Source organism: Arachis stenosperma, chromosome 9 (genome assembly GCF_014773155.1).
Source record: "Arachis stenosperma cultivar V10309 chromosome 9, arast.V10309.gnm1.PFL2, whole genome shotgun sequence".
Lineage (NCBI taxonomy): Eukaryota > Viridiplantae > Streptophyta > Magnoliopsida > Fabales > Fabaceae > Arachis > Arachis stenosperma.
In genome coordinates this window covers 155,634,932-155,657,704 of record NC_080385.1, presented here as the reverse complement: position 1 = coordinate 155,657,704, position 22,773 = coordinate 155,634,932, and the positions used below count along the sequence as shown (strand labels likewise).

Genomic DNA, 22,773 nt, shown 5'->3' with positions numbered 1-22,773 from the left:
ATAATTTGATAGATTAATACCACGTATTACAAAATGATTGATTGACGTATCAGATTAGTGACACCTAGACGTAAGTTATTTTCATCTCTAAAATTTTAAAATTTAATCAAATTAGTCCTTATATAATTTTTTTTATTTTTTTCATAATATTAAATTTAATTTTTTTATAGTACTAATTTTAATATTATTTTTTAGACCTTAATAAATAAAATTTTCTTTACGTAAAATAATAAAAATAATTAAATTATTATAAAGTTATTTTATCATTTGTATTTTAAAATTTTACATTTTCAAATTATAATTTTTATAGTAATATTTTTTTATTTAAATGAATTTATCAAATTATTGTTGATTATAAATTTAAAAATTTAATGTTTTAAATCTCACTAAATAATATAGTAGTTATTGTAAAATTTAAATCTTTTACATTTTTTAAAATTATAATTTTTATTATTGTTTAATTTATATGGTAGAATTTAATAATTGAAAAACCGATTTGTGGGATTATTTGTTGACTCTTAATATTTTAATTTTATTTTTTTAAAATAACTACTATGTTTATTTAGTAAGATGTAAAAGATCAAAACATTTAAAATAATTACTATATTTTATTTTTTTAAAATAACTATTATATTCATTTAAAGTAATTACTAGTTTTAATATTTTAAATTTCACTAAATAAATATAGTAGTTATTTTAAATATTTTAATCTTTTAGATTTCACTGAATAAATATAGTAGTTATTTTAAAAAAATTAAAATTAAACTATTAAGATTCAGCAAGTGATCCCATAAATTGATTTTTCCATTATTGAGTTCTACTATATGAATTAAACAATAATACAAATTATAATTTTAAAAAATTTAAAATATTTGAATTTTAAAATAACTATTATATTATTTAGTGATATTTAAAATATTAAATTTTTAAATATATAATCAACAATAATTTGATAAATTTGTTTAAATAAAAGAATTTTACTATAAAAAAAATTACAATTTGAAAATGTAAAATTTTAAAATACAAACAACAAAAATAATTTTATAATAATTTAATTATTTTTATTATTTTATGTAAAGTGAATTTTGTTTATTAAGGTCTAAAAAATAATATTAAAATTAGTACTATAAAAAATATTTAAATTTAATATTATGAAAGAAAAATAAAAGAAATTTATATAAGGACTAATTTGATTAAATTTTAAAATTTTAGAGATAAAAATGACTTACGTCTGGACGTTCAAAGACCATTTTGATTATAAATAACTTTTTTACATGTTGAGTGACATGCGGCGTGTTAGGTGTCACTAACCTGACACGTCAACCAATCATTTTGTAACACGTGATATTAACCTACTACGTCATCATCTAATTATCAGAAAAATTAATTTGACTTATGTTTTATCTTTTAAGAATCAATATAACTAAAAAAATCTTTTAAGAACTAATTTAAAAAAAATTCTTTCAAAAAACCAATTTCAGTATTAACCCAAAATCTAAACCAGTAGACAAGTAAAGGAGAAGTTATACATAACTAGCTTGCTACAGAGAAAGAATGTACTAACTTTTAGTGGTACGTACTATGTAAATTCTACGTCTACTAAGCAAAATTCCATTTCCAATATTCTCAGTTTATCACTTCAAAATAGTTTTCTCTAATCAATATTATTCTCAATTTGTTCTCATCGGACTTTGTGGGAGAAAGTGCAGGCACTACGGGCCTCAAATAAATGACTTCAATTGAAAAACAATCTTCAGTTGTTGCAAGGCTACTGCTCTTTGTACTGTTAGCTTTCAATGTTCCACTCACCCATTCCTCATCATTAACAGTAAGTAGTTGCAGCATGCACTGCTACTTCAATAATTTATATCCTTCTACTGTGCATGATGTTAAGTAGTGTGTTGATTTTGCAATGAAGGAGAACGGAGAGTGGAATATGGAGGATGATGTCCCCCTGAAGGTTACGTTCTGTGCGGGTGCTACTCACTGGACCGATGCCATACCCATCGGAAATGGCCGTCTTGGGGCCATGATTTGGGGTGGCGTTTCATCAGAACTTATTCAGCTCAATGGTTAGTAAACCAACACCCTAAATCATATTTCTTTCTTTTGATTTCATTCTGGATATTTTTGTTTAGAATGTATGTTTATGAAAGTGAAGAGATTTCGGCTAAACCATGCATAGAAAACTGATTATAGCCATATCCTAAATTACATATTCAGAAATCAGAAATGCTACTGATCACTACACATCTACTTAATATTTATTCACATCACACATAACTAATTTTTTATAGGAAGGCATTGTCATGATGTTGGTTAGATTAATTGGGGATAAGGAGCAAAAATCTGCTATAACAGTTGAATGTTTTTGTTGAAAATTATATATGTGAGCTATCAAGCATAAGGTTATGCTGCATCCTGCAGAGGGAAACCAAGCAGCTATCTCTTTCTGATGCATGTTGTTTGCTGAAATGAAGACTTTTGAATTGCTTTACAGAGGACACACTTTGGACTGGGACACCTGGCAACTATACCGACAGCACTGCTCCGGCAGCACTGGCTGAAGTCCACAAACTTGTTGATAACAGAAATTACTCTGGCGCTACAGAAGAAGCTCTCAAATTGTCAGGAGGTCCTGGTGCTGTATGTACTATGTTATAGTTAATATAATCCCCACTGCATAATTTGTAAATGATGATTTGTATATTAAACTGGTTTTTGGTGTTGACAAATCAACAACATGATACACAATTATATATTGTCAATGGGGAATTGAGTAGGTGACTATTTTGTTACATATAATTTACATCATTTTATTTAACTAGGATTCTCATATTTTTGAGGTTGTCTACTCCACTCCCTAAATATGTGCTTTAGTGGTCATCATTTGGGTTTTTGGAGTTGGAACATGAATTAATGGACGCTTTAACATACTTGGGAGTCATTTCTAACTGTTATGATTTTTTTCCCCTGTGAAGATGTACCAACTTCTTGGTGATATCAAGTTAGAGTTTGACGATTCTCATGCTGCATACTCTAACGAGTCTTACTACAGAGAACTGGATTTGGATACGGCAACAGCAAAAGTAAAATACTCCGTGGGTGATGTAGAATATAGTCGAGAACATTTTGCTTCTTATCCAGACCAAGTAATAGTGTCAAGAATTTCTGCAAGCAAGCCAGCTTCGTTATCATTAACAGTGTCTTTGGATAGCAAATTACCTCACAGTTTGCAAGTTAGTGGCCAAAATCTGGTACTAATGAAAGGAAGCTGTCCTGGTGAGAGGCAACCACCAAAAGTGAATTCAAGTGCCAATTTAAAGGGAATTCAATTTTCTGCTGCTCTTGATGTACAGATTAGTGGTGAAAAGGGGATTGTGCATGTTTTGGAAGGTTCAAAATTAAGGATTGAAGGTTCCGATTCTGTTGTTTTGCTTCTGACAGCTTCTTCTTCTTTTGATGGACCATTCACAAAACCTGAAGACTCTAAGAAAGACCCTACTTCAGACTCCCTCAATGCAATGAAGTCAGTTAAAAAATTGTCATATGCTAACCTTTATTCACGTCACTTGGATGACTATCAGAACCTATTTCATCGTGTGTCATTGAAACTCTGTAAAAGGTCAAATCCTTCCTCTCAAACCATTCCAACTTCGGCAAGGGTCAAATCTTTCCAAACAGATGAAGATCCTTCACTTGTGGAGCTTTTGTTTCAATATGGTCGATATCTACTTATTTCAAGTTCACGTCCTGGAACTCAGGTGGCAAATCTACAGGGTATATGGAACGAAGAACTTAAGCCTAAATGGGAGTATGTTTTCCTATCTATGTTCATTTATTTTCCAGGTAGCCTCCCCACCCACCCCCTAAACTAAGGCAAGATAAAAAAGACAGCAAAAAGTGTGCTAATTAGTAATTATCATGAGAGTATGAAAGGATCATTGATTTTTCTTTCATATATATATATAAGTAATTTATCTGCTTCTTTTTTTTGTCATCCAGTGGTGCTCCTCACTTGAACATTAATCTTCAAATGAACTATTGGCCATCTCTTCCTTGCAATTTACTTGAGTGTCAAGAGCCGCTATTTGATTACATTACCTCTTTGTCAGTCAGTGGAAGTAAAACTGCAAAGGTATCTCCGACTTTCACCTTTTTCCCCAATTGAAGCCAAAAGCAAAAGAAACAATGACTGCTGTAGCATATAGCCATTAGCAGAGCATTTGGTCACCATGTCATGGATTTTAATATTTTATATGTTGTATCCTGAAATCCATTTGATCCTTTATACAGGTGAATTATAAAGCAAATGGTTGGGTTACACATCATGTTTCTGACATATGGGCTAAATCATCCGCATATGCAGGTCCTGCGGTCTGGGCATTATGGCCAATGGGTGGAGCTTGGCTCTGTACCCATCTATGGGAGCATTATACTTATACAATGGACAAAGTTAAGTTGTGGCTTTTGAATAACTTATCCAGGCCTCAATTTAAAGAATCAGCTCAAAGCTGGTCTTGAGAGGAGATGTAAAAGTGGTTTTAGCAATTTTAGATCTTCCCAAGTTGTTGAATTTGCATATCATTTACTATTATAACCTATAGAGCCATTCATTGCATTTTGTATTTGTGGTTTCAGTATGACAAAATAGAAATACTGAAAGGATCATTGACTTTCCTTTCATATTAGGAGTTTCTCAAAAACAAGGCATATCCTTTGTTGGAAGGATGCACTTTATTTTTGTTGGATTGGTTGATTGAAGGCCGTAATGAATTATTAGAAACCAACCCGTCAACTTCACCGGAGCACATGTTCATTGCACCAGATCAAAAGCCTGCCAGTGTGAGCTACTCGACAACCATGGACATGTCAATCATCAAAGAAGTTTTCTCATCAATTGTATCTGCTGCTGAGGTGAAAAAGATCATTTGCTCAAACTTATGCTTATTAGTTACCATGCTAGTTTAATCTTGGAAAATAAGTTCCTCAAATACAGGTTTTGGGGACAAGTAATGATGTTGTTATCAAAAGAGTAACTGAGGCTCAGTCCAAGCTGCCACCAGTAAAAATTGCTAGGGATGGATCTGTTATGGAATGGGTATGCCCTCCATTTTCTGTTATCCATTTTGTCAGAATTTAAAGTGTTAGTAGTTTGGTCACATATTGATTAAGTGAATAGTGTATATTTCAAAAGACCTATAAACCCATTGTCATAAATTTTTGAGTCAAGATATGTTAAAAATGTTCTCTGGTTTCTCACTTAATTCATTAATTTAGATATACTGGACTTTTAACTCCCTTTGATCACTAGAGGCAACACATTTTGCCAGATTTTGCCATGTGGTATTTGTTTTGTTCTGATTTAGGGTGATCAAGTCCCACCATTAAGCATTGGCTTTCAACTCCATGCCAAATTTAAGATCTTATTTATCTGACAGGCAGAAGATTTCCAGGATCCTGCAGTGCATCATAGACATCTTTCGCACCTATTTGGCCTGTTTCCGGGGCACACAATAACTCCTGAAAAGACTCCAGACATCTGTATAGCTGCAGATCTCTCACTAATTAAAAGAGGTTTGTTATGCGAACTTCTACTTCTAAATTTGTTTCCAGTAATGAATGGTTAACTTTTCCTTGCAAAACATGCATGGCTGTTATTTGTTATGATGGAAAACTATTGAAATTTCAAAGAACTTAATAGCTGTAAGTAAGTTATTCATCATTTTAAAACAGTTATAAATGATGCAGTGTGATAGTTAAGATTATTTTAATGACAGTATAGGAGTTACAAGCCTTATCAGATTAGAGATTGTTATGTTTATGTTACCCTATCTCTCTGGAGTTTTTAATCCTTTTAACACTAGAAAACAATTCAACATTGTTGCAGGAGAGGATGGTCCAGGGTGGTCAACAACTTGGAAAGCTGCATTATGGGCACGTCTTAACAACAGTGAGCACGCATATCACATGGTAAAGCACTTGATTGTCTTGGTGAACCCTGAACATGAAGTTAGATTTGAAGGAGGACTCTACAGTAACCTGTTCACTGCACATCCCCCTTTCCAAATTGATGCAAACTTTGGGTAAGCACCATCATTTTAGAAGAACTGTATCATATTTGTATTTCCACCATATGAAGGCTTGAACTGAAAACAAAACATTGTGTGTTGCCAGTTTCTCAGCAGCAGTTGCAGAAATGCTTGTTCAGAGCACAATGAAGGACCTTTACTTGCTTCCGGCATTGCCTCGCGACAAATGGCTGAACGGCTGCGTGAAAGGATTGAAAGCACGTGGCGGGATCACAGTGAACATATGCTGGAAAGAAGGTGATCTGCATGAAGTTGGGCTATGGTCAGAAAACCAGAAATCCCAAGTGAGACTACACCATAGAGAAACCATGGTGCTAGCAGAATTATCACCAGGCATAGTTTACTCTTACAATAATCAGTTGAAGTGTGTGAAGACTGAAGACATATTCCATTGCTGAATTGAATCCTTGAAAATTTTTTGGTAGTTCAACCAATTAACCTTGGAATATGTAAATCAATATAATGAATTTACATTACGATGGAGGGTATAAACTATAAGGTGAAAACTCAGATGCAGTTGATTTCACATAAAGTTCATAGTTGAGAGCCGTTAGATAAAAATTCAGTTAAATCAGTCAAGTTATTTAACGACTCTCAGTATCAATTTCACGTGAAGTCTACTGCACCTGAGTTTCCACCAAACTATAAACTATAAAACCCGTTAATAATGCTACCATTTTTTTAATACAAACGATAAAAAAACATCATTATTTTTTTAGTTCAGCTTCATGTGATTAGACCACTTACGTTGAGTATCAAGATCTTACGGAAGAAACTATAAACCGCAGGCTTTCTCAAATTGAAGTATATTCTTGAGGTAACGTAATGACGTATACGTTCAAACTCGTATATTATATATATCATTGGAAAACTTAAAATCTTTGTTTTCTCAATAAAAATCTTTTACTCTTAGATTCTTAACAAATATTCCTAGCAAAATCTTAATTTTTTTTAAAACAAAGAAAGTAACGTGGAGCAACAAATAAACAGGCACATTAACAAAAACAAAGACAAACCCAAACACAAACATGATCAATTTCCTGCTATTTTCGACATAATCATCAACAACTAAAAGGATTAATACCAACTCACTTTTTATAACGTTTTTCTTTGTATGACCGCGACACCTGCTTCTCCCTTAAAATCTTAATTTTTTTTTGGGTCACATGGATTCTAAAAGAAACTATGTTCATTAGTACTTGATTGAAGTTACTTGCTTGCGGTATTTTGATTCATATTTGAAAATTAAATTTTTTGTTTTTAAAATTGAATAGTATGAGAAAGAGTAGTTCTTAATTTCAACTGCATTACGCCAGCAAACAAAATTAATTGCTTTTACTATGTCATTTAATTTGGATTACTTTACATATGTGATACCAACTTAAAAGTTAAGCAAAGTGTCACTACATCACTTTCCTGACACAGTAGTGAACACAATCTACCTATCTATTTTTATTATATAAAAATTGATACTAATTTTTTATACAATAAATTTAAATCATATATTTTTCTTCTAATTATATCACATAAGCAATTTTAATGAGTTGACAAAACTTAAAAATCAACCAATTATCATTTGATAAAATTTTAAAAAAATAAAATAACTTATTTATTATTATTCACTAAAACATAAATATTAATTAAATACAATAATATACATTAAAAATATTATAATAATAGTAATTATAAAAATTTTAATTATTAATATTAAAATTTTACAACGTATACATATTAATAATATACTTATCTTACTCTTTTAAATAAATTTAAATTTTACATATTTTTTTACTAAATGATTATAAACTTAAGTCATAATTTTATATTATATTTTTGATATTTTTTATTTTTATTTATTTTTTTAAATCGAAGTAAGTTTAAATTTGACACATCTCTTTATTAAGTATATTTTTAAATATATCATGATATAGTTTGATATTATATTTTTGGTATTTTTCATTCTCATTCATTTTTTTTAATTTTTTTTAATTATTTGCAAAGTAAAGAACATTATATGAGAAGACAAAGTATGAGTACTATAATTATATAAAATTATATACAAATTATCAAATAAATATTCTGTAAAATATTTTTAATATAAATAATTTAAATTTAACATTAAATTATATATTATCTAATTAATTTTTAAATAATATAATATTCATTAAATTATACCGTAAAGTATAATTAATTTTGCGTGAATCTGACTCTAGTTGTATTTAAACTAATAGTGGGTGTGACATTTACGATTTGAGTATCTAAAACATTTAACTTTTAACTTTTAAATTTTATAGGCACCCTCAGAGATAATTAAGAAGTAGCAATTAAAACAATAAATGCTAGTGGGCTATTTGGGCATGTGACCCCACAGCAGAAGCCTCAGCATGCTGATATTATTTATGTATGGGGATAATGATCATCGCCGAACTGTTGGATACATATATGGCACAAACTTGGTGAGTTGTTGCCAGTGCCTAAACCTAAACCGGTTGGAAGTTGGAACATCTCATTTTCGTTTCTATTTATTATCTAAGATCTGAATGCAGTACAGTGAAACGCGTTTATAAGTAGATAGATTTCAGCGCTTTCAACAAAACCAAATAAGAAATGGTTTGGTTGGTGAGTTTAACTTTTGATACAATGAATTTAAAATTTAACGCTAGCATTGATTTTATACTTTTGAATATACAGTCCCACATTTCCATTTAAGAAATAAATAAGCTACAAAAAAATATCTCCAAACTATTAAATCATTAATAATTTTTTTTAAATTTGTTTACGAAAAAATACCTTTGAAAATTGAAACATTTCCAAACTACCTTACCGGTCTTTAAATATGTATTCGCAAAAAATTTTAAAAATTGAATTTTAATGGAAATTTTTTACAAACCTAATTAAAAAAGTGACCTTTTATTACTAAAATTTAGTAATTTTATATTAAATAAATAAATTTTATTAATAGTAAAAAATATTTTTAAAATAAAAAATTATATTTTTATAAAATTTCAAATCAAATCCAAAAAGTATTTGTTACTCATAAAACAAAGATATTTTCTATTTTTTGTGATATTTAAAATATCATTAAATTTTAAAAAGTATCTTTTATAAATGATTTAATAATTGGTAAAACAATTTTACCTGTATGATCTGAAAAGAAAATAAATTGGGTCTTTGATTGTAGGGGTGTTCAAAATCAATCTGGACCGAACTAAATCGACAAACCGAACCGAAATAATCAAAAACCGAATAAATTGAAAACCGAAAAAACCAAAAAAATCTTATTTTGTTGTTTTTTTGCGGTTCGATTCGGTTTTTGGTTTTGACCATGAAAACCCTAACCGAATCGAACCGAACCGAACCGGTTTGGCAAAACCCTAAAAATTACTAACCCTATCTCCCCAGACCCTCACCCCCCAGACGAATGAAACGAGTGCTACTGCAGTGCTGCGCGAGTGTGCATCCAGCGCCCTAACCCCCAAATCCCCAATCCAAACTAGCTCAGTAGCTCTCTCTTCTCCAAATCTCTCCCTCTGCGCGACCCACGTCCTTGAGTCTCCACACCTGCGAGGCTGCGACACCCACGTTCCTCCCAAGTCTCACCACCGCGAAGCCTTTCTCCGAATCCCAACGCCGAAGCCTTCCTCTTCGCGGACAGAGCAGAGATCCTCCCAAGTCCCACCACTGCAAAGCCTTCCTCTTCAAGCCAGCACGCCACCCTCTGACCCAGCAGGCCAGCAACACGCCACCACCCATTGACTCAACAGGGCAGAGCACCACGCCAGTGAGACGCCACAAACTAGTAGCATTTCTCTCCTTCTATGTATCTGAAGCTAATTAGACATATTGGGTTTATAATTATGAAATAGTTAGGGTTTTATTTTGTTAATTATAATTTCTATGATTCTGAGTTGCTGGATTTGTTTAGGGTTTTGTTAGTTTCTTGTTAATAACTTTGATTCTATGCTTCTGAGTTGCTGGGTTCAAATTTGCTTGTTTTGCTTAGTTCAAATTCTATGATTCTCTGATTTTGATTCTGTGATTCTGTGATTCTGAATTGATTTTTGGTTTTCTGCATTTATTTTGCTTGTTTTGAAATTTTGTTAATCATACTGATGAGTTACTATGTAATTTCACTAATTTTTGTTCAATAATCATTGCTTCATTGTTGCTGTTTGTTGGTATTGTTTACTTTATTGTTGGTATTCTTGTTTGTTGATTCATTGTTGCTCTTGCTTAGCACTATTTTGGTTTTTTCTTCTTCCTTCCTTGAATATGTTTCACTTCTATTTCACTGCTGCTATTATTGAGTATTGATGAGGTAATTCTGAATTGAATAGATGTCTTTATTAATCAAATTAGAAAATTTTGTAGATGTCTTTATTCTTTATCATGTTGAGTGTTTACTCTTAAAATTTATTTTAATCAGGTGATTCTAGATGATAGATTAAGTATGTATGTATGTATGTATGTATGTATCAATGGGTTGATTAGATGGTTGCTGGATTGATGGATCTAATTGCAGTCTTGCTCTTATTGTTGCATAGAAGGTTCTGATAACTGATATGATTCAAGATTCACCTTTTTTGTTAGCATGACTTATATGCTCTTAAACTTTGAGTTGATTCATTGATGTGTCAACGCCAATCTCTTGCTTGTTATCATTCGCCTTCTGTCTTGCCTTGCGTTTTGAGAGCTTCATATTTGGCTCTAGACTGAGGGATATTGCTATGTCCTCCACTGCTGAATTGTTGATGTTTTCTTTATCATTGTTCTTCAGTGACTTAAGCAATGTGGATTTGGCCACCCTCCCTTGTGTATCAAAATTCTCAATTGGATTCAACACAGAGGAAACATCATGATCCCTTTCTTGAGTTTCTTCTTTCTTGTCCTGCCTCAGGCTATTAACTTCGGTCTCCGTTATTTCAGCCGATGAAATTGGTTTCCTATAATCAGTCAACAGCGAAAACAATGACTCTGAAGACTCTTCTTGAATTCCATTGACATCACCACCTTCTTCTCTGGCAGAAGAATTTTTTTCTTCAGGATTCACCTTCTCTATGGCAATGTAATTTTGTTGCTCAGCAGGTTTTTCTATGTCTGCTTCCTTGTTGGATGAAGAGAATTAAACTTTGAGTTGATTCATTGATTTGGGCACATGTATCATGGTATGAATTGTTCTCTTTATTATTAGAATGTATAACTTGACTATCTTTTAATGGAAATTTATTTTTATTTTCAGTTGTGTTGACTATTGAACTTTTAAACTTCTTTAATTGTTGTATTTGAATTCCTTTTGTCCTTACATTTCATTAGACCAATACTTTGTTAGCTATTGTGTATTTGTGTTTGTTGATTTCAATGTTATAATTTTGTGAAATAGTATGGTAGTATTTTTTTGAATTGATTAAAAAAAACCGAACAAACCGAACCAAACCAAACCGATTTTAATTGGTTTGGTTTGGTTCGGATGGCTTCAATAAAAAAATCGAACCAAACCGAACCGCAGTTTAATTAGACGATCGGATCGGATGACTTTTCTCTCAAAAACCGAACCAAACCGCACCGCGAACACCCCTATTTGATTGTTACTTATTGAGTGATGGATAGTGTGTAAAGAGGGAGATTTTCCTTCTTAAATGCAATATTAGCTCACCGTATCCACCGCCTAGGCGCCTACTACTGTCCTTCTTGGCTTCTTGTCCATCCCAAAATGCATCCCACCAAACCATTCTCTTTTATTTCATTTAGAGAAAGCTTAGAGAACAATAGTATTTAATTAAAAAAATAAATTATTTTATATTATTATATATAATTTTATATTATTAAAAATATTAATAATAATTAATTAATAACTATAAATTATAAAATTTGTTGAACTCTTAATAATTAGTAATTTAGTACTCCTCTTTTATTTAAATTTAAATATAAATATCATCAAAATCATATCATATAGTAAATCTTAGTACATCTATCTATCTATGTATACAAAACCATACAGTCTGGATTGCCCCGCAGGTTGCAGCTCCCACCGGACTTATCCTGCACCTTCACGTGCCATTTATTTATTTACTACTACTTCTTCTTCTTCTTCCCACTCCCACCGCCAACAAGATTCTCCTTTCTCTTTACGACTTACGAGGTTGATGTTCTTTTCATCATCATTTCTTGAGTATAATATACTTTACCTTTAATTATTTCATTATAATATTATTACTTACCATAGTGTGCTTAATTGTAACTAATTGTGTTGTTGCATTAGGCATTATATTCTTTTGTGATTGCATTGTATCATTCCCGCTTCGATGACTTCAGTTCAAGTTCCTGCAAGGCTATTGCTGACTCTGCTGTTGTTTCTTTTCTATGCTTCACCTTCTCATTCCTCAAAACCAGTAAGTAGCTAAACCGTACCCCTGCTGCTCTTTCTGAATCTCTGCCTTTTTCTGAATATCTGTTTCTTTTGCAATGGAGGAGAGAGCCCCACAGAAAGAGTGGTGGAGGACAATAAGTGGAATGGAGGAAGAGGATGGTGGTGGTGGTGGTAGCAGGCCATTGAAGGTTACGTTCTCTGAAGCTGCAATCAACTGGACCGATGCCATACCCATCGGAAATGGCCGTCTTGGGGCTATGATTTGGGGTGGTGTTTCATCGGAGCTTCTCCAGCTAAATGGTTAGTCTTAAAGTGTCTTTCTTTTTTAGAAAGTCCAAATCTTGCACACTTTTTGCTGGATCTTATCTTTTCGTGTTCTTTTGGATATTTTCATCAGCTTTTTTTTTCTCCCTCTAGGAAAACAATTATTTTAGGTAAGTTTTATTTTGAATAGACTGGTTATTTAATTCCCAAATATACATTTATGATTTATATTAGTATAATGTATAATATTACTTAATTACTCTAATATGTTCTTTTGTCTAGTTCTTAAAAGATGCATATGGCATTGTGTTAGTCTCCGAATAATGTCACATGATAAATAAACTGTGAGCATGAAAAATAAAAATGAATGATCCAAAAGATGTCAACATGTAGTGTGTGTATATATATCTCAAAATCTTTTATGGACCAAGCTATATCACGTGCATTTTGAAAAGACTAAACTGTTAAATAAGTAGTCAGTTTCTCTTTTATTCATATTTAAATTATTAACATAAAATATTATTTTCACAAAAATCTTAAAACCTTTAAAACGGTATGTATACTGATACAAGCCATTAATTATGACTTAAAAATAATTGATAGAATGCTGTCTCTGGGCAGTTTAGTTTGTTGCTAGAAACTCAACATGGGATAAAAAAAAAAACAATTAGATTTTGATTCATATTCTTTTGGAGTTTGAAAGTAGATTGCTATCATTTATTTGAGACCATGATGGTTCTTGAATTGCTTTAACAGAGGACACACTTTGGACTGGAATGCCTGGCGATTACACCAACAGCAGTGCTCCAGCAGCATTGGCTAAAGTTAGAAAACTTGTTGATAACAGAAATTACTCTCAAGCTACAGAAGAAGCTGTCAATTTGTCAGGAGAGCCTTCTGCTGTAAGTAATTTGTTACAGTAAATATATCCATCACCAAAATAAGTTTTGACAACCCAGCAGCATGATATGTTATTGCTAAATTGTTAATATATAAGTTACATGCTTTTATTCAACTAGGATTCTCATTTTTCTGAGTTGGTAGAAGCTTTAAATTAGTCATTGTTGGTAATCATCTCTAACTGTTATGTCTTAATGTGAAGGTATACCAACTTCTTGGTGATATCAAGCTAGAATTTGACGATTCTCATGCTGCATACTCGAATGAGTCTTACTACAGAGAGCTGGATTTGGATACTGCAACAGCAAAAGTAAAATACTCTGTTGGTGATGTTGAATTCAGCAGAGAACATTTTGCTTCTAATCCAGACCAAGTGATAGTGTCAAGGATTTCTGCAAGCAAGCCAGCTTCTTTGTCATTTACAGTGTCTTTGGATAGCAAATTACCTCACAATTTGCAAGTTAGTGGCCAAAATCAGGTAATAATGGAAGGAAGTTGTCCTAGCAGAAGGATACCACCGAATGCAAAGTCACCACCTTCATCGATGGCTAATTCAAGTATTGATCCGAAGGGAATTAAGTTTTCTGCTGTCCTTGATGTACAAATTACTGGTGAGAAGGGGGTTGTGCATGTTTTGGAAGGTCCAAAGCTTAGGATTGAAGGTTCAGATTCTGCTATTTTGCTTCTGACAGCTTCTTCTTCATTTGATGGGCCATTCACTAAGCCTGAAAACTCTAAGAAGAATCCTACTTCAGATTCCCTCAATACAATGATATCGGTTAAAAAGTTGTCATATGCTAACCTTTATGCACGCCACTTGGATGACTATCAAAATCTATTTCATCGTGTGTCGTTGCAACTCTCAAAAAGCAGCAAGGCTGCTGTGAAGGATAGGAAATTGGCTTCCTCTCAATCTAACATCCCTCAAACCATTCCAACTTCGGCGAGAATCAGCTCTTTTCAAACAGATGAAGATCCTTCATTTGTGGAGCTCTTGTTTCAATATGGTAGGTATATACTAATTTCTAGTTCGCGTGCTGGAACTCAGGTCTCAAACCTACAGGGCATATGGAACAAGAATCTTGAGCCTGCATGGGAGTATGTTTTTCTATCATGTTCATTTCATTTAATACTAATTTCTGTATTAGCAGGAATGCAGTAGAGTTTGTAACTTGTATTCCTTTGTTATCATGCAGCGGTGCGCCTCACTTGAACATTAATCTTCAAATGAACTATTGGCCAACTCTTGCTTGCAATCTACATGAATGTCAAGAGCCATTATTTGATTACATTTCCTCTTTGTCAGTCACTGGTAGTAAAACTGCAAAGGTATTTCCTCCTTCTTCTCTCCTCGACTCCATTTGAAGCAAACGAAATATAGGTTATTATAGCATATAGCCATTTGCACAGCAATCTAGCCATCATCTCATGGATTTCATATATTGCATCCTGAACACCATTTGATACTGTATACAGGTGAACTATGAAGCAAACGGTTGGGTTGCACATCAAGTTTCTGACATATGGGCTAAATCGTCCCCAGATCGAGGTCTTGCAGTTTGGGCATTATGGCCAATGGGTGGAGCTTGGCTTTGTACCCATCTATGGGAGCATTATACTTATACAATGGACAAAGTAAGTTATGAAGGCACTTGCATTAGTATTTCCTTTCCTTTTTTGGGGTATTCATATCTATAGTAATGAGTGATTTTTGTTTCATATTAGGATTTTCTAAAAAATAAGGCATATCCTTTATTGGAAGGTTGTACTTCGTTTCTGTTGGATTGGTTGATTGAAGGTCCTAATGGATTATTAGAAACCAACCCATCAACTTCACCAGAGCACATGTTCATTGCACCAGATCAAAAGCCTGCCAGTGTGAGCTACTCGACTACTATGGACATATCGATCATCAAAGAAGTTTTCTCTTCAATTGTATCTGCTGCTGAGGTGAAGTTGATCTTGTGCTCAAAGCAACGGTTGTTTCCTGTTATCCTGATTTTATCTTGGTCAATAAGTTCCTCAAATGCAGGTTCTGGGGACAAGCAATGATGCTATTATCAAAAGGGTAACTGAGGTTCAGTCCAAGCTTCCACCAACAAAAATTGCTAGTGATGGTTCCATTATGGAATGGGTATGTATGCCCTCCATTCTCTGTTGTCCATGGTATTTATTCTTATTTCACTGATCAACAGAGAATAAATAAGGTCTTGCATTCTATGTTGGTTTTAAACAACATGCTAACTTAAGACCTTATTTGTTTTTCAGGCAGAAGATTTCCAAGACCCTGAAATACATCATAGACATGTTTCACATTTATTTGGCCTGTTTCCAGGGCACACAATAACTCCTGACAAAACTCCTGACCTCTGTAAAGCCGCAGATTATACTCTAATTAAAAGAGGTTTGTGTTTTGGTGTGAACATTTAACTTTTTCTTACAATATGCATGCCTGATATTTCTTACAATACTACTATGTTTATGTTACCTTGTGACATAAAGCTGCAAATTTTTATCCTTGGTACTATAAAATAATTCAACATGGGTTGCCAATTTTGCACTGTGATTCAGGAGAGGAAGGTCCAGGGTGGTCAACAACTTGGAAAGCTGCGTTATGGGCAAGACTTAAGAACAGTGAGCATGCATATCGCATGTTAAAGCACTTGATTGTATTGGTGGACCCTTTTCATGAAAGTAACTATGAAGGAGGACTCTACAGTAACCTCTTCACTACACATCCTCCATTCCAGATTGATGCTAACTTTGGGTAAACCACATCATATTTATGAAAGAGCTCTACCATTTTTCTATCTTGTCAACTTCACTAACACCATATAAAAGCTTGAGCTGAAGTATAACTATATACTGATCATAAATAAAACTCTTGCTCTAGAAACCTGTTGAGTGTTGACAAATGGTTTGTTTTCAGTTTCTCAGCAGCAGTTGCAGAAATGCTTGTTCAGAGCACAATGAAGGACCTTTACTTGCTTCCGGCATTGCCTCGCGACAAATGGCCGAACGGCTGCGTGAAAGGATTGAAAGCACGTGGCGGGATCACAGTGAACATATGCTGGAAAGAAGGTGATCTGCATGAAGTTGGGCTTTGGTCAGAAAACCAGAAATCCCAAGTGAGACTACACCATAGAGAAACCATGGTGCTAGCTGAATTATCACCAGGCATAGTTTACTCTTACAATAATCAGTTGAAGTGTGTGAAGACATACTCTCTTTAAGTGATTCATTGAAATCTTTCTTCCAACCTGGTCAATAATTCCACTAAGGAGCTTGCATTCATTTGGTACATCTTGATTCATTTCATTTCATTTTATAATGATTTATAATTGTATTCTTCCTAGAAGAGTGTTATCTTAGCCACGGATCATGTAATTTAACAGTGAAATATTCGATCAATGTATTTGCACAACAGTTGAGGGTATAAAGGCATTTAATAGTATAATACTACCATTTGTTTCAATACCTAAAAAGACCTATATTTTCTTTATTCAGCTACACGTGAATGGACCATTAATGTTATTTACTTATTTTGAGTATCAAGATCTTACAGAGTAAAGCTTAGGAGTTAGGCTTTCCAAATTGTGCAATTGATTAAGCATATGTTTTATTCTGTTGGCCATTGACCAATGAATTTTTAAGCGGATGAATGAGCTAATCACCTGATTAAAAAAGGGTGAATAAAATGAACATCACTCATACTATCTAGAATAACCATCCGGATACTAGGATAATAAACATCTCATGTTATAAAAAGCTGATTTTGGAGTTTACCAAGGTTTAAACTCTTGACCTTCCAGATCTAGAATTCTAATACCACGTCATGAAACCATTCATCCCAAAAGCGTAATCTGATAGGATAATGTAACACTAATGATCATATCTCTAATACTTTCTAAACCTTTATTGTACGCTTAGACCATTAGTTCCCTATACTTTCTCATTAAAAAAAGTTGGTTGTATATAATATTTTTTTTGTTTAGTATATACGGTCAAACGGACTTTGGACCGAAGCAAATTAGGGTGGTTCTAAGCCCAGCATCCGATTCCAAAAAAATAATGTTATTAAGAGGAAAGGCTAAGCCCAATGTTAACAACCCAAATGTAAAACGACTGCGTTTAAGGAATGCCCGGCTTAACCTACCACAGCCACAGGTGCCATCCCAAAACCCTCGCAAACCCCTCTTCAGTCTTCACGCTTCAGTTGTTGAGTTCTTCATTTCTCAGATTTCGATTTTCATTGGAAGCAAATCAGCAATGGCATGGCGTTCTGGATCTCTCTCTCGCTCACTAATCTCCACAGCTAGGGCTTCCCTCCGCCCATCCGCTCCCCGCCTCCGTCCTCCGCCACTCGCTGCCCCTCGCCTCCACTCCCGCCGCTTCTCTATCCCTGCTTCCAGGTTCCACTTTCAAATTTTCATTTTCCTTTTCCAATCTTTGAAATAAATACATATATATATATATATTGTGATTTGTGAATGTGTGTTTGGGACAGGAACTTGGGGGAATTAGGGTGCATGCAATCACTGTTACCAGTTCATAGCACGATGGCCGTGGCGTGTCTCACATCGCACCTTGCTGTTAGCGCGCGTGCTTATTGCGAGCTCTCCCATGGTACCTTCCGTCGTTCTTGTCAAGATCGCTAGTAAAGTATCTTTGTGAGTCTTGTGCTGGTTCTAGGATACATAAATAAAACCCCCATTCAAAATGTTTTACCTCGTTTTTAACATCATCATTTTTATGCCACTCTTTGAAAACGCTCTTTTTTTTTTATTTCTTTCGTGTATTTTCCAATTAATTGCCTTAGAGAAGCTCAGATAAGTGTTTAAATTTAGTTAGTCCAGTTTTGACGGAGGTGAATTGGGTAGAAGTGTGTCAAGTCTCTCTCTCTAGCTTGGTTAATGAGAAGGTATTAAGATTCGAATTTATAGGTAGGAATGGAAAAGATGGGTGATGCGCAAAGGACATTGATCATCCAGTGGCGAGAGAAGAATGCTGCATAGTAGGTTCCTTTTCCCCCCCTTTAATCTAAGATTATAAGTTTTAAAGTGTTTTTACTTAAATCCATATACAAGTGAGAGTGGTTGATGACATCTAGAGAGGAAGTAAATGAAGTAGTGAGATATACCCTACATATCCTTCTGGTATTTGTCTTTTTAAATTCCTTGAAATCAGTTTCAAATAAGATTTTCTATGTTTACAATCTGAATCATGGAGGTTTCTCACAATGAAGTCATGTGATGGGACAACTTGGCCATCTATTGTCGATCTATTCTGTGTATAAATTTACTTTAACTAAAAAATAAAATCCTGCCTAAGTCATCCTGGAAACGGCTTTATGTTCAACCCTTTCATCAGTTCTTCTAGTACGACTAATGGGAAACTTCATTCCTTTCACAGGTGATCCTGATTCCTGAGTTGAGGTACTAAATCCCCTTTAATTGTTTTGGTTGAACTTATCACCCAACTTCAATCCATTGGTCTGAAAGATGTGAGGTTTTTGTTACTCCCTGCTTGAAATTCTGCCTGTGAAGGCAATTTGCAAGTTTCAGGCAGCTAGGCATGGTGTGGCGAATAAAGTTACCACCTATCCTTTGATGTAAATAGTGATTGGAATTATTGCCTTCTTTTCGTTGAAGTAGTAAAGTACTTCTTTAAGTTGTTACATCCTGGTTCTGGCTTAAGCCAATCTACATTTTAGATGTGGCTACCATGTTGAGTATCCAGAAATCGCTAGTATTTTTATGGTTTCGGGGTAAATGATGCCATGCATGTCCATGTGCATGATGATATAAATTCTGAATCTTTTCTTTTATTTATATTAACTTGTAAACAAGTGCTATGGAGATGGCTTTGTAAGATTGTATCTGACAACATGTAATCTACTGTACTTCTATTTTCTTATGACCTGCATTGTTGCTGCAGGTACGTGAGAAAGCTATTGGATTTGCATAACTGCCTTCAAGGATATGGCGGATCAATATATTATGGATAGTATTTTCTGGGAAGTGACATTTGTAGGAAGTGAGACCCTAATCCGTTTTGCTATCCTTAATTTTGACTATTTCTGATTCAGTAAGAGGGTAGAAGAACCTCTTTTTTCTTTTCAAATTGCAAATACATTAAAGATTAGACCTTGATTATTTGTGGCTTTTGGTTAAATGTTGTACATGTTTGCTGTTTTCTACTTCTGTTTTTGGGAATAGTAGTTTTTTTTTTTTCCTTACACAAATGGAGGGATGCATTTTTCTTGCAAGAATTGAAAGGGGGCGACACATATAGTGGGATTAACCAAATTCTAACTAAAGTGGAATTGTGCCGGAGAAATAAGAATAGAGGAAAAGTGTTGAATCATAAATGATCTTAAATTCTATGAGTATGAACTGCTTAAGAGAATGTTTCCGCCCACACTTAAGTTTGGCTGTTCAAATTAATTCCTATTTTAGGATAACCAAAATAAAGTTACTTTTAATTTTGCGAATTGAAATTTCACTATTCTTTACACATATTTTTAACATATTCAAACTACGCACAATTAAAAAGTAATTCTTTAAACTTAAATTTTCTAAGAGTAATTCTTCAAAAAGTTAAACGAAGTAATAAGAAGTATATCGTTTGTTTAAGCCGAATCAAACTAAATACAAGTTTCTCCGTTGGATTATTTGGTTGAAAGTAATGTTTTAAACATCGGACTGATTTTTGTGAACTTTTTACACATGAAATTAGTGTAGTAATATATTTTTAATATATTTTTTACACTACGTGGATGGTCAGTCATTCAGAGCCTTAAGTTCAATTGGTTGATAAATATAAAATAATTTTTTACTATAGGAGTGCTACACATACAAAAGTCTTACAAGTTATTAGGTCTTTTAATGCGTTATTCAATGTTTCCTGTTTTCAAAGCGCTACACTCAGAACGGTTCTTCTTCTTCCTCTTCTTCTTCTTCTTCGTTTTTTTTTTTCGATTTTCATGGTTTCTGAAATCAAGTTTTGAAATCGTTTTGAAGAAGAAGAAGCAGCAGAAGATGAGGAGAAAGAAAAAGAGTTTTGAATTATGCAACGAATTTTTGGTGTATTTCTTAAATACTTTGGGTATATTTTTCGTAATTCTTTGGGTGTATTTCTGTAATCCTTTTGAAGATAATGGAACTTCAGAAATACACCCAAACGATTACAGAAGTACACCCAAAATGATTACAGAAATACACCCAAAGAATTACGAAAATACACCCAAACGGTTACAGGAATTCACCCAAACGATTATAGAAAATATACCCAAAGGATTACAGAAAATACACCCAAAGGATTTAAAGAAATACACCCAAAATTCGTTAAAATACATCTTATGCATAATTCAGAACTCTTTCTCTTTCTCCTCCTCATCTTCTACTGCTTCTTCTTCTTCAAAAACGATTTCACCATGAAAAATCGAAAAAAAAAAAGATAAAACAGAGAGAAAAGAACGTAAATGAAGAAGAAGAGGAAGACGATGAAGAAGAACGTGCAGAAACGAAAGAAAAGGAGAAGAAGAAGAGTAAGAGGAAGAAGAACGTGCAGCAAGAAGAAGAAGAAGAAGGAGAAAGAGAAGGCAAGAAACGAAAGAAAAGAAGAAGGAGAAAACGAAGAGGAAGAAGAATGGTTCGAAGCGTGTTTTGAGCGTTAGTTTTAATTGAACTTGTAAGGCTTACAAGCCTTAATCGCTTGTATGCGAAGAATTACTCTAGCATATATTAATTAAACTATTTAGTTTAGCCATTTACCATTTTTGTTTCTTAAAAAAATGTTCACTGTAGAAAAAGTTAATTTTTTTTTGGTAATTAGAAAAAAAAGGTTAATTTCTATATTCAGCAGTGTATTATACTACTACTACAACCACAAAAGCCCCATTAGGTAAGATGTCTTATATTCACATTTGGATCTCTTTTAACTCCGCAGAATGTTTTTAAGTTTCTTTATCTCTAATCATTAGTCTACTTTCTAACCGATTTGCTCTCCTGACTACAAAAAAAGTTGCATCAGACATTATTTTTTTTAGTAAAGATAGGGAGATTCGAACCCGCAACCTCTTAGATGAGTATGGAGAGACTATGTCATTTGAGTTATAACTCATTGGCTGCATCAAACATTTAACAATCGAAGTAAATTTTTGTTGAATCTAAATAACATTTAAAGAGTGTATTATACCTTAAAAATAAAATAAAATAAAATAAAAATATGTATAAACCAGACTAGGAACATTCCCCGATTCTTGCCTAATGGTTGCATTTCCATAACCAACTATGGAGAATTTGGCAAAATTTGATCCCATTGTGAGCCATGACTCATCCATCCACACTTCAAGAGGCAATTGTTTGCTTGTTACTTTCATTTATCCTTTCTTTAATTTTCTTCTGTTGCTGCATTTGTCATCAAGCCTGTCACATTTTATCTTGTCATTTTCTCTATACAATACTTCTGTACTTGTACCTTAATCTTGTTAGATTTGTTGGATCTCCATTCATTGACAAACCATCTTGTTTGATCAATTTACCTTGGATTCACTCTTGTGAGATAACTATGGGGTAAATCTATATGTATACATCAAATTCATATAATAAAATTTCCACTTCCACCCTAACTTAAAAAGTAAAAACTTGAAATATCTGGCTTTTCTCTCTTGTGGTTATCAAAAAAGACCATGACCATGAGACAGCAGCCAAGGCTATTCCCTTGGATTCAGTGATATGCAAATGCATACTTTAACCTCCAAACTCCAATGTAAACTCCACAAAGCTGGGGTCTAATTGGTTGTTGAGATGTCAGTGTCTATTAGACGAAAAAAGAAAAGAAAGATGTGAAGAACCAACTTCAAGTTACAAGGGAAGGTGTGAATAATTTTGCCATGTTATGAGTGAGTTTGATGAGGCTAGGCCAAAGTACAAGTGGCTCCATCTAGGACCACTGAATTAGATTAAATGAAACTGAATGAAGTAGTGCAAGTTGCAAGTTGGTCCTTTGATGCATTTTCTGGCAACTGTGCATTCACACATTGGCCACAATAAGTTTGGAAGGGAACACCAAGAAGCCCCAACAAGAAAACACCCACGTAGATGCCCATAGCCAGACAGAAAATACTATTCTAAAATAGGAAGTACCTCA

General features: G+C 33.5%; 3 protein-coding genes across 15 annotated transcripts; all 3 read left to right on the top strand.

Moving 5' to 3' along the window:
• The first annotated feature begins 1,582 nt into the window (after positions 1-1,582).
• LOC130947520 (alpha-L-fucosidase 2-like) lies at positions 1,583-6,568 on the top strand. Of its 4 annotated transcripts, none has more exons than XM_057876215.1 (11): positions 1,583-1,828; positions 1,919-2,072; positions 2,501-2,646; positions 2,982-3,814; positions 4,006-4,138; positions 4,297-4,455; positions 4,693-4,917; positions 5,000-5,101; positions 5,442-5,577; positions 5,891-6,086; positions 6,178-6,568. In XM_057876215.1, the coding sequence occupies exons 1-11, from the start codon at positions 1,730-1,732 to the stop codon at positions 6,488-6,490; spliced, it is 2,496 nt and encodes an 831-aa protein (XP_057732198.1). In that variant the 5' UTR covers positions 1,583-1,729; the 3' UTR covers positions 6,491-6,568. The 4 variants fall into 4 exon arrangements, with proteins under 4 accessions (XP_057732198.1, XP_057732197.1, XP_057732199.1 ...); XM_057876214.1 differs by having other exon boundaries at positions 1,898-2,072; XM_057876216.1 differs by having other exon boundaries at positions 1,767-1,828; positions 2,501-2,635.
• Positions 6,569-9,514: 2,946 nt separating this feature from the next.
• LOC130951751 (alpha-L-fucosidase 2) lies at positions 9,515-17,084 on the top strand. Of its 5 annotated transcripts, none has more exons than XM_057880469.1 (13): positions 9,515-9,870; positions 10,867-11,254; positions 12,349-12,478; positions 12,558-12,756; positions 13,477-13,622; positions 13,823-14,718; positions 14,817-14,949; positions 15,097-15,255; positions 15,346-15,570; positions 15,653-15,754; positions 15,889-16,024; positions 16,192-16,387; positions 16,550-17,084. In XM_057880469.1, exons 3-13 carry the CDS (start codon positions 12,392-12,394, stop codon positions 16,851-16,853), a joined length of 2,583 nt encoding a protein of 860 aa, XP_057736452.1. In that variant the 5' UTR covers positions 9,515-9,870; positions 10,867-11,254; positions 12,349-12,391; the 3' UTR covers positions 16,854-17,084. The 5 variants fall into 5 exon arrangements, with proteins under 5 accessions (XP_057736452.1, XP_057736450.1, XP_057736454.1 ...); XM_057880467.1 differs by having other exon boundaries at positions 9,515-9,888; XM_057880471.1 differs by lacking the exon at positions 12,349-12,478 and having other exon boundaries at positions 9,515-9,888; positions 12,480-12,756.
• Positions 17,085-17,797: 713 nt separating this feature from the next.
• LOC130950848 (protein NONRESPONDING TO OXYLIPINS 2, mitochondrial-like) lies at positions 17,798-19,819 on the top strand. Of its 6 annotated transcripts, XR_009073753.1 has the most exons (5): positions 17,798-18,032; positions 18,128-18,246; positions 18,564-18,634; positions 19,033-19,055; positions 19,558-19,819. XR_009073753.1 is itself a non-coding variant. In XM_057879447.1 (4 exons), the coding sequence occupies exons 1-3, from the start codon at positions 17,890-17,892 to the stop codon at positions 19,047-19,049; spliced, it is 279 nt and encodes a 92-aa protein (XP_057735430.1). In that variant the 5' UTR covers positions 17,798-17,889; the 3' UTR covers positions 19,050-19,055; positions 19,558-19,819. The 6 variants fall into 6 exon arrangements, 5 of the variants coding, with proteins under 5 accessions (XP_057735430.1, XP_057735429.1, XP_057735427.1 ...); XM_057879447.1 differs by lacking the exon at positions 18,564-18,634; XM_057879446.1 differs by lacking the exon at positions 19,033-19,055.
• The last annotated feature ends 2,954 nt before the right edge of the window (positions 19,820-22,773 follow it).

Excerpts from the sequence above, each read along its gene's own strand:
- LOC130947520 (XM_057876214.1), top strand. The coding sequence starts at position 1,730 with ATGACTTCAATTGAAAAACAATCTTCAGTTGTTGCAAGGCTACTGCTC. Across the intron at positions 2,073-2,500 it reads AGAACTTATTCAGCTCAATG|AGGACACACTTTGGACTGGG; the intron begins GTTAGTAAACCA and ends ATTGCTTTACAG. Across the intron at positions 2,647-2,981 it reads TGTCAGGAGGTCCTGGTGCT|ATGTACCAACTTCTTGGTGA; the intron begins GTATGTACTATG and ends TCCCCTGTGAAG.
- LOC130950848 (XM_057879445.1), top strand. The coding sequence starts at position 17,890 with ATGGCATGGCGTTCTGGATCTCTCTCTCGCTCACTAATCTCCACAGCT. Across the intron at positions 18,033-18,127 it reads TTCTCTATCCCTGCTTCCAG|GAACTTGGGGGAATTAGGGT; the intron begins GTTCCACTTTCA and ends TGTTTGGGACAG.
- LOC130951751 (XM_057880469.1), top strand. The coding sequence starts at position 12,392 with ATGACTTCAGTTCAAGTTCCTGCAAGGCTATTGCTGACTCTGCTGTTG. Across the intron at positions 12,479-12,557 it reads CTTCTCATTCCTCAAAACCA|GAGAGAGCCCCACAGAAAGA; the intron begins GTAAGTAGCTAA and ends TTTGCAATGGAG. Across the intron at positions 14,719-14,816 it reads AATCTTGAGCCTGCATGGGA|CGGTGCGCCTCACTTGAACA; the intron begins GTATGTTTTTCT and ends GTTATCATGCAG.